The following is a 10,954-nucleotide window of genomic DNA, read 5'->3' as shown; positions in this document are numbered from 1 at the left end:
AATAGGGAAGTACTATCTCATAAGGGTGTTGTGAGAATAACTACCTTTGAAGCTTGTGAGGCACTCAGATAATCTCATGTTGGAGGCCATGTAAGTACCTTAGATATTACATTCCTGTAATTCTAAAATTGCATTGTGCGAAAGTGGAATGTGGAATTGCTATTGCAATATGGAAACCTTAAACCATTACAACAGCCTTACTACATCAGACCAGTGGTCCATCTAGCCCAATATCCTGCCTTCTGACAGTGGCCAATGCCAGATGCTTCACAAGGGAATGACCAGAACATCCCATTGTCTAGTCAAAGTATCTGGCAGTCTGAGGCTTACGGACAACCAGAGCATGGGGTTGCATCCCTGACCACTTGACTAAGAGCCATTGATGGACTTACCTATGAACTTAACAAATTCTTTTTTGAACCCAGTTATCGTTTGTCTTAACAACATCCCCTGATTTCCACAGGTTGACTGTGCATTGCGTGAAGAAGTGCTTCGTTTAGTTTGTTTTACACCTGCTGCCTATTAATTTTGTTGGGAGGCCCCCAGGTTCTTGTATTATGAGAAGGAGTAAATAACACTTCCTTATTCACTTTCTCCACACCATTCATGATTTTATAGACCTAAAGCATATCCCCCCCTTAGTCTCTTTTCCAAGCTGAATAGTCCCAGTCTTTTTAAGCTTTTCTCATATGGAAGCTGTTCCATACCTATGATCATTTTTGTTGCCCTCCTCTGTATTTTTTCCATTTCTAATTATTTTTTTGAGGGGGCGGGACCAGAACTGCATGCAGTATTCAAAGTGTGGGTGTACCATGGATTTATATAGTGACAATATATTTATCTTATTAACTATACCTAATCTTGCTAGCTTTTTTGACTGCCACTGGACATGGAGCAAATGTTTTCAGAGAACTATTCACAAGGATGCCAAGATTTTTTTTTTTTTTTTTGGAGCGGTAACAACTAATTTAGACCCCCATCATTTTGTATATGTAGTTGGGATTATGTTTTCCAATGTGCATTACTTTTGCATTTAACAACGTTGAATGTCATCTGCTATTTTGTTGCCCAGTCACCCAGTTTTGTGAGATCCCTTTGTAACTCTTCACAGTCTACTTTGGACTGAACGGTCGAGTGATTTTGCATCTTCTGAAAACTTTGCCACCTCACTATTTACCCCTTTTTCTGGATCATTTATAAATATGTTGAACAGCACTGCTCCCAGTACAGATCCTTGGGAGAATCCCACTATTTATCTCTCCATTCTGAAAACTGACCATTTATTCCTACCCTTTGTTTCCTGTCTTTTAACCAATTAATGATCCATGAGAGGACATTCCCTCTTAACCCATGACTGCTGCAACCAGTCACTGGTTCAAATCTGCCCTTGTAACCATTTCATAGGTGGTATGTAAAATAAGTTAGTGACTGCAGTGCCAGTTAGACCACTATGTTGGTGTTTGAGATCAAGCAAAAACGAGACATAAGACTTTCAACTAGAGGTCCTGGCTTCAGATCAAAGACCCCATGGTGCCCCATTTCTGTCGAGAGAGACAACTTCAGCTGCTTAGACCAGCACCTTTTAGGAGCACTAAATGCAGTTCAGATCTCACGGCACTTGCTTCTCTTACCTCACCTTTCTGACAGATCCTTTAGACTTTCTTCCTCTGTCAACATGCCTTAGAGCCTTCACTGGCCCTCTCCTATTCTCCTAGTACATGTTGTCTCCAGGTAGTACCTTCCATTGCCATTCCAGTACCTTACACAGGGAAATCAGAAATATCTTTGCATCTGGAACATCCACTCTAGTGTCTTGCAGGTAACTCAACTTGGACAAAAACTGAACTCAGCTTTCCCCCCGACTCTTCCCTCTTCTCTATTAGCTCCCTATTCAATGGGCACACAATCTTGGTTTCATTTTTTTATTCCTTCCCTCACATTGCTGTTGCCACTAAACCCTGCTGGTTTTTCCTCTACATTTCCAGAATCCATCCATTCTTCTCTGTTCCCACCACAAAATGTGTCATTCAGGCCCTTGTCCTTCATCTTAACTATTGTAAATTCCTCCCCAGTCTGGTCTCCCTTAACTTTTACAGACACATTTTTAATGGTATATGTGGGGTTTGTTGCTCTGATGGTAGCCATGTTCAGCTCTTCCAGTTTTTTCACTGCCTTCTACATCATTCTTACCCTCAAGGACCAGTCTAATTAAGTTCTCACTTTACCTTCTCTCTCATTCCCCCACTTACTCCACCCAAGCAGCACAGCTGAAGTGTCCCTTTCATGCAGTCTCTCTGCTCATCCTCTTGTCTTAACTTAGAGCTTGATGGTAAATTTGAGTAACTGTCAGAATCAGGTCCTGCAACTGTCAGGTCTTTGGGGAAAGTCCACATCTTATTGGTCTTGAAACATCACAATTCCCCATAGTGTCTTGGCTTTTTATTTTGTGTATCATTCCAAATGTCAAGGCATGTGCTTTCTTATGATAGTCAATTCCCTAAATGAATATTGAATCCAGTGCTCACCTTAAAAATGCAATCTCAGCTTTTTGTGTAATAGACAGGACGCGGTAGCTGCTAACACCAGCATCACTAATATTTTCAAAGTTGTAGAGTGCTTTAGTGCTAACATATTGGTAACAGCTGATAATGTTCTTTTACCAACATAAGCAATTCCATTATACTTCTCAAATGTGTAAGTACTTATCACCTACTTCCTCTGCTAAGCTTTGATTAATATATAGACCTATTTTAACATTTTCAGCCAGGTTTCAACCAGTTGTATTTTTTTAATTAAGTTTTGTTACAGCCATGCAAGACTGTAGTGCAGCATCTCACTAATAAGACTGCATGAAAAGATTAAATATATTGGACCAAGATGTGCAATAGAACAGTCTGGGCTAAATGTGAGTTAACAGCAATGAAGAGTCAGAGGGAAAACTTGGGCGACAACAGAAATTGCACCCAGTGCCTGCTATCTGCCTGATTTCTGATCTTATGCTCACTGTGACACTAGAGAGAGAAGCTATTATTTTTAAAATCGCCTGTCCTGGTTAAAGGACTAGCTGCACCTCTCTCCCGTCTTGTCTCTGACAGCACTCTTCGCTGTTGTTGGGTCTTTTGCCTTAACCTGGGTTGGGGTGGAATCTGATTTTTTCACATTTAGACCCTATTTATGCTAACCACTTATCACTCTGCAGGTCTGACTGGGTTTTAGGTAGTTGTGGCTCCTCCCTTCAGGAACCTGTGGCATTGACCAACATCCTTCTTAAAGTATTTAGCAGTTGGAAGAAAAAACATTAGAGAAAAAATATTTTAAAACAAACAGTCCATCTGCATATTTAGTCTCAGTTTAGAGTGAAACAGGCTTTCATCTTATCTAATTTGTTACAGGAACGAAACAATCAATTTACATTCTCTCAGCCAGCCCACATCCTCCTGTGTGTGTGTGTGTGTCTGTCTCTGCCATTGTCTCTTAAGTGTAAGCTGTTAGACAATTATTAGAAAGGGACTCCTCTCTAGTTTCTAGGTGGACAGGCTCTGCTAACCAGACAGATCCCAGGGTGAAATACCCACTTCTGTATATGATACAAAGACACCCTGCTAATGAAATATCAGTAGTTAGAACTCCCGCATTTCCAGCTCTATCACAGACTTAAGTTGGAACCTCAATGGAGTAACTTCATCCCTGTATCAGCTCTCCTCCTTCTCTGTGAAACTGGGGTATTACTAGTTACCTACCACACAGGTTTGTTGCAATAATTAATTAACATTTGTAAAGTGCTCTGAGATTCCCAGATTAAAGATTGTATAGCAGTGTTTTATTAGTCTCGGTGTGCACTCCCTCTTCACAATGAATTTAGAAAATGTTATCTTTCCTTTCCCACATCTGCTTCTTCCCTTACCCTTCCAAAAATATATATAGATTGGTGGGGAAGCTCATGCATATATAAGATTCTATCATCCTATGGCAAACCCAGCAGCATCCTTACTAACTGATACTATCTTGACTTCAAAGTAAAGAAAAGACCCCAAAAATTCTTAGTTTTTATTATAGGCTGATGTCCCTAAGTGAACTGAAAGCCTCAGTGATCAAAATATTAAGTAGACAAAATATTTTCTTGTACAAATGTGGATGGTGTCATTAGGTGCCACTAATAGAGTAAAGCAATCTTTCCAACTAATATTACAGCAAACTAAACACAAGGAAACTTTAAAGTACGTTACATTCAAAATTAAATTAAAAAAAGCTTTTAATTTTTTCAGCATTGAGATTGGCAAAATATTCATAAAATAGGAATTTAAAATACAAGAATTACAAATGGAGAATCCCCTCAGTGTATTCTGGATCGTTTGACTTTGCTTGTTTCTCCAGGTGCTTTTCTCTTCTGAGATAATCCAATTCCCAGTTCTTTACTATTTTGAAGATAAGAAACAGCTTCTGGCAGACAGTAACCCTCCATGGGAGGAGGAAGCTCCTTCAAAAGAAAAAAGTGTTTTACTCAAATCTATTTGTTTAGCTAGACAGTATTAGAAAAAATATTCTGATTGACCCTCCTTTAGCAGCCAACTAAAATTAAAAGAGAGTCATCATTCTGAGACAACATATGAAGGAGTTATTAAACATATCCTGATTCTGACACATTGAAATAGTTTTAAAACTTTTCTGGTTTGGCATGGAATTATCAAAAATTTATCAGATTCCTGATGCAAAATGCATCCCATGTAAATCTCAAGGTCACGCACACATAATTTAGTGTATTCTAAAAACCATCTAGCTAAAACAATGCTCTATATCCACTTCCAACACTGAAACAAACCTCTGTCATTCTTTAGTGGCCAGAATTGGAAACTCAGCACAAGAATATTAACATTAGATCTTATGATCAGAATTATGGGCAAACCCGCTATAAAGATCTAAAATTGGAATACTGACATCAAAATTCTGTTTCATTACAAGCAAATGCCAAGCAGCTCTCTGCCCTCCTTACATACAATAGTTTTCATTCAATGAATCAATGGGTGAAGCAGTGTACTTTAATAAACATTATTTACATATATTTGATGATCTAGATGTGGACTGTTTTCTTCAAAGCAAACAAATGGTACATAATACCCCTAATATGCACACCTGTATGAGGTAGTCAGCAATGTATTCTGGTTTCAAGCAGTTCACTCCTTGGGCAGCAGCCTCCAGTACATTAACTCTGGCATCATCTGGCTTCAGTTTACTGAAGTCAGCAAAAAGGTGAGTAGCTTCTTTATAGAGAAGTAGAGAATGACCTGGCAGTACCTACAGATTTAAACACAACAGAAAGTCCTTTTTATTTTTGTATTTATCTTGGTAATTGTGTACATGTTTTACAGATTATGTACTCACTAATCTCCATCACATCCACAGTATGTCATCAGAAAACTGCGTACCAAGTACAGCCTCATTCTACAAAATAATTTACATTCCAATGAGAGGAAGGATGATCATCTTGTTAGGGCAACAGACTGGGGCCCAGAAGCTCTAGGTTCAAATTCCATCACTGCCACAGACTTCCTGTGAGAGCTTGGGAAAGTTACTTACTCTCTGTGCCTCAGTTCCCCACCTGTAAAGAGGAACATCACAACTTCCTTTGTCTGCCTTGTCTATTTAGATAATAAGTAATTTGTGTCAAGGACTGCCTCTTCCTACTTGCATTTACAGTGCCTAGCACAACAGGGCCTCTTGGTACTACCGTTACATCAACAACAACCACCAACCAAACAAAACATCAGTGTCTATTAAGATGATCTTAAAGTAATTTATTGAATGGAATTATTTTTTAAGTCACATACCTTTGCTCCTCCTGATTGAAGAAGACGTTTGAATCCTGCTTCCTTGGTTTGGTCAACATTCAAAATCACTTTCCAGCCACTAAATGCCCCCTACATAAAATATTCAGTTTTTAAAAAGAACAGGGTTCTATGAAAAACCTAAAAGCTAATTATACCCCACTCAGGAACATTCTGTGAGGCAAGATTTATCACATACACACCATCCAGGGGAGGTTTTTTGGTTTTTTTTTTAAAATAACAGCAGGGATGCACAACATGTAAGCCAGGGGCCAAATTCCAGCCCACAGGGTCATACAACATTTCACCTGGCTACCCACTCCTAGTTAACTGTAGGATGAAACAACAAAGCTGATTAAGTGCAGATGAACTCTCATATCAAGTATATTCTAGTGTGTTTCAGGAAGGCTTGGAGTACAACAAAATATTAGGGTTATGTACATTCACTTTTGTTTAAAATGTCAATGTAAATATATACACAAATCAAGCATAGCCCTAATGCTCCTGGCAAGACGCTAATAAGCACCCCTTAACCACTGGTTTCTGTGGTCGTGCACCCCTATTTTACAAGATGCAGTTCTCAGTCCTTTACTGGTGACTTGTTTGTTTGATTACTAAGGGTAAAAATTCAAAGGTGCCTAGTGACTTAGGAGGCTAAGTCCCATTTTCAAGAGTGATTTAGACACTTGAGACAAAGTCTCAAAAGTCGATAGAGCTCCTTAAGCTCGTAAGTCACTTAAGTACTTCTGAAAATTTTACCCTAAGACAACTGCGTGATGGCAAATACAGGTGTCGGAGTTGTTTAGAATCATAACGTTAAAGGATAATGATTTAGTCATTTAAAAAACAATGAAGCAGTTATTTAAGTATTAGGATTTCCAGTTTGCATGCTAGTTAGCAATGGGAGTTATTGCAGTCACCAGTGCTAAGAGGGGACAAAGACCATTAATTAATCTTCAATGCTAATAATGTTCAATGCTGACAATAAAAGCATTTAGGAAAAAGAGAGATTACATTAGTATGGATCCAGCTAGGATGCTTTGTTTTTAGAAGAACAAAGCAGGTAACCCTCTCTTGGCACAGACTCTGGGTTTCTTGGAGCACATCCCATTACAGTGCCTCCCTCCCAACATCAAGAGGTTCCACTTCATATGTTTCCAAATACCTCAGTGATGCCAGTTTCCTGCCTCCTTTTATGGATTTTTTTCCTCCATCTCATTGCTGCAAGTGCTAGTTTCTTTTGGTTTACATTGATTCCAGACAAAACATTGAGTATGGAGTTACTTCCCCATTCATAATCTTCCTCCTAAAACAGTTATAGCCACACCAACAGCCAGAAATTAAAAAATAAAAACAAGAACACACTAGCTTTGCACATCAATTTTACCTGACAGAAAGCACAGCAGTAATTAAATATAGTGGCTCCTGGTTAAATATTTGTAATTTTTCCCTACGTGTATAGAGCCTCTCACTTAGATTTTAAATAAACTCAGTCTTTTCATTACCCTAAATTATCTCCAGGCAGCTATGGTTCCTTTTGTGGTTGGAGACAATGGAATGTAACCACTAAGCAACAGAGCGTGAAAGCGACCATCACTTACTCACAATCCCCCTCTCTCTCTGAATTTAATAAGATTTCTTCCTGAACAATACAAGCGATTTATTTTTATTCATACAGATTAAACAAAAAACAAAAAAACAGAAAACAAAACTTTGTAAGTCAGCCAAGTCAACAGAGCTGCTAGACCCTGGAGAACTATGAAATGGAGACTGGTTTCCTGCAGAGTACCCAGACATGCTGAATTAATTACAATAATTAATTAAGTGGTTTCAAAGCACTACTAAAGATACCAAAGATATTTTAGAGTATCACTAATTATAGATTCAATTGCACATAAAAAAGAAAATACAAAACTGAAAAGAAAGACAAGGAGGAGTTTGGTTATTTAAACTGTTATGCTTATAAACTATAGGATAAGGATTTAATTCCTGGCATAAAAGGATCCATCCCATTATTTTCAATTGCACTTATAATTTACCTAAGGCACTTCATTCTAAATTATCAAAAGTGACTAGTGATTATGGGTGCCTCAGCTGTTGGAGGACCAACTTCAGACAGCTGGAAAGGGACTGATTTTCAGAGGGAGACTGAGTGCTGAGCAATTTCTGAAAATCAGATCTCTTTAGTATGCCAAGAATTGGGCACTGAAAATCACTTGTCTCTTGAGAATTCTGTCCTTAAGTTTCTGCCATTAGCTGTAGTAGAGACTTTAAAAGCATTTTATTACTAAAATTAAAACAGCAAAGGAGATGTAACAACTGATGTATCACTAATAGAGTTATGAACCTGTACAAAGCAGCAGGCTGCTCTGCATGCCTCCAGGTAGGAACGATGAAGCACCCACTTTCCAGCAGCCATCGAGGCCAAGTATTTCTCATTTCGAAGAGGATGTCCCACAATGATGTGTGTACAACTTGGATCAAAGCACTGCTTCTCAAGCACCAGTCCACCTTGAAACACGGGAGTGAATGCAATTCACGTTATTTCAAGGAAGGGTCTACCAGAGAAACGTCAATTGAATAAATGAGGAACTATTTTATAATTCATACTTAAACTCAATGCTATGCACACTAGAATCTAGGCAGAAAGCCTTGCCATTAACTGATATAACCTCGTGCACAGAAGGCAAAGGGGGAGCTAGCTTTGATAGAAGGCAGTACCACTGTAACTCATGCATAGCCACTTTGGCACCAGAATGCTTGAAAAAAGGTAGAAAAAAGCCTTGGGAACTTAGAAGAAAGGGGAGAAACACCAGTGGAGAGCAGGCAGGCTCCTAAGCAAAAAGAGGGAATTTTCTGCAGAAGAATCCCACACAGCAATTCCCAGTCGATAAAAAGCATCACCCTTTCGGTGGTAAGTTTAGGCTCGAAATAAGACAAAGGTTTCTAACCACCAGAGAGGAGTGAAGTTCTGGAACAGCCTTCCAAGGGGAACAATGGGGCAAAAAAACCTTTATGGCTTCAAGACTGAGCTTAGTAAGTTTATGGAGAAGATGGTATGATGGGACTGCCTACAATGGTATGTGGCCCATCGGTGACTGCCAGTAGCAAAAATCCTCAACTGCTGGAGATGGGACACTAGATAGGGAGAGTTCTGAGTTACTACAGAGAATTCTTTTTCAGATATCTGCCTGGTTGGTTTTTCCCAGATGCTCAGGGTCTAATTGATCGCCATATTTGGGGTCTGGAAGGATTTTTCCCCTAGGTCAGATTGGCTAAGCCGCTGGGGGGTTTTTGCCTTCCTCAGCAGCATGGGTCACAGATCACTTACAGGTTTAAAGTAGTGTAAATGGTGAATTGTTTGCAACTTGAAGTCTTTAAATCAGGATTTGAGGACTTCAGGAACTCAGCCAGGTTAGGGTCTATTTCAGGAATGGGTGAGATTCTGTGGCCTGCAACGTGCCGGAGGTCAGACTAGATGATCACGATGGTCCCTTCTGACCGTAAAGACTTAAAGTCTATGATAACTTCAAATAACAAAAACATAGTGATAGAACCACAAGGCCTTGTTTCAGTGCTAAAAAAGGTTTACTTTTTACCTCTGGGTAACTAAGGTGCATTAGCTATTCTGAGGTAAAAAAACCCAGGGAAGACAAGGCATTTCAGTTTTTATAAAGTACACGAGGTCAGCACTATATCCCTGCCTGGTCTTGACCTCACCTAGTTTATCTCACAGTAAAACTCAAGTGCCTTGTCTCCACTGTGTTTTTACAATGTGATAGCTAACACATATTATTATCCCTGGTGGAATACACACCTTACCCTTCTTTGCCAGTGAAGACCTAGCTAAAGCATCTTGAGAGCTACAGGTCTGAAACCTTAGATTTAGATTAGCAACGCATTAACAGAGGCCCCTTTTCAGCCCCCAAAGCCCCAAACAAACAAACTTTAGAAGTTTTACAAACATCTGGCTACCTAGTTTCTCAATCAGATGGCAGTAATCGATTCGCTCTTGAGGATTAAGTGAAGACAGCTGGAATTTGCGCGGTTTTTCTGGTTCTTCATCAACCTTCTCATCTACTGTAATAGCCTGGAATATGACAAAAGTTATAGGGAGAGTTGCGTAGAAAGTTAAATTCAAGACTCAACTATTTCTCTCGAGTATTCAAGGTTTTCCTACATTGGGATTTCTATCTGCTGTGAGGTTTGAGAAGGCAGGAACCAGAGTCAGTCACTAGACAAGGGTTTGGCTTCCAGTCAAGCAGACTGCATCCAAAGTTGAAAAATACATAGTACTCTAATATTCAAAGTCAACCTAACACTTAACCTCCCCTGGTTCCCATCTATAGGGCACAGTTTAATAATCTGTCATGAAAATGACTTTTTCATTCTAATTGATGGAATGGCAAGCTGGATGCACTGACACATCAAATACCAAATGCACCTCCCTATCTCTCTTATCCAAGCTTTCTATTCCTACAGTGGGATTCTATCAGCAAACAAAATCCCAGAGGGCTTCAAGTAATTATTTAAAAGTCAAAAATGTGTCAAGAAAAATTGTCAGGGCTACCACAGCATGTAATACCCTGCTGCCAAAGATAGCATCCAATGAAGCCTATACATCTACCTTATAGCATGCCAGGGTGCTTCCGTCCAGACCTCTTCATAGATGGATTTTTCAATCCAGGAAACTGATACTGCCTATTTTTGGATGGGCTTTGATCTTTCCTGTCAAGTTGTGCTCCTTCACTTTTCATATGCTGCTGTTTTGCCTTTACTGCTGGGTACTATAAAAACAACCCAAAGATATTCTCACCAGGTAGTTTTTAAATTGATTTGTATGTGCGCCTTGGGTTTTGTGCAGAATGATGCAAGAACTCTTTCCAGAGACCTGTGAAATACCATATCACTGCTGCTGGAATCCCTCACCACCAAAAGTGTCTGTTCATTTCTATACCACTGCTAGGGTCACCTGGTTGCAGGGTGTCAAAGGAGGATCATTCCTCTTATGCCATGCCACGCCACAATCTGCACTGTGCTAGTGGGTGCACATGCCAAAACTGAAGAAATTGTTGCTACCGTTCCATATTAGGGGGTTAGTGCTGAGGCTTAAAATCTCGAGCAGAAGGGCA

General features: G+C 39.5%; 1 protein-coding gene across 9 annotated transcripts in view; it reads right to left on the bottom strand.

The window, feature by feature from the left end:
- Positions 1-4,034: 4,034 nt before the first annotated feature.
- Positions 4,035-10,954, bottom strand: part of TOPBP1 (DNA topoisomerase II binding protein 1) — a 46,998-nt gene continuing 40,078 nt past the window's right edge. For all 9 annotated transcript variants that reach the window (XM_073333185.1, XM_073333182.1, XM_073333189.1 and 6 more), the window contains 6 exons: positions 9,798-9,912; positions 8,170-8,333; positions 6,988-7,128; positions 5,826-5,915; positions 5,131-5,292; positions 4,035-4,477 (listed from right to left, as the gene is read on the bottom strand). In XM_073333185.1, the coding sequence (XP_073189286.1) occupies positions 4,334-4,477; positions 5,131-5,292; positions 5,826-5,915; positions 6,988-7,128; positions 8,170-8,333; positions 9,798-9,912 (816 nt within the window). In that variant the 3' untranslated portion in view covers positions 4,035-4,333. The remainder of the gene's footprint in view (positions 4,478-5,130; positions 5,293-5,825; positions 5,916-6,987; positions 7,129-8,169; positions 8,334-9,797; positions 9,913-10,954) is intronic.

The sequence above is a fragment of the Lepidochelys kempii genome, chromosome 2 (genome assembly GCF_965140265.1).
Source record: "Lepidochelys kempii isolate rLepKem1 chromosome 2, rLepKem1.hap2, whole genome shotgun sequence".
NCBI classification, from domain to species: Eukaryota; Metazoa; Chordata; order Testudines; family Cheloniidae; genus Lepidochelys; species Lepidochelys kempii.
This window is presented reverse-complemented; position numbering and strand designations above follow the sequence as displayed.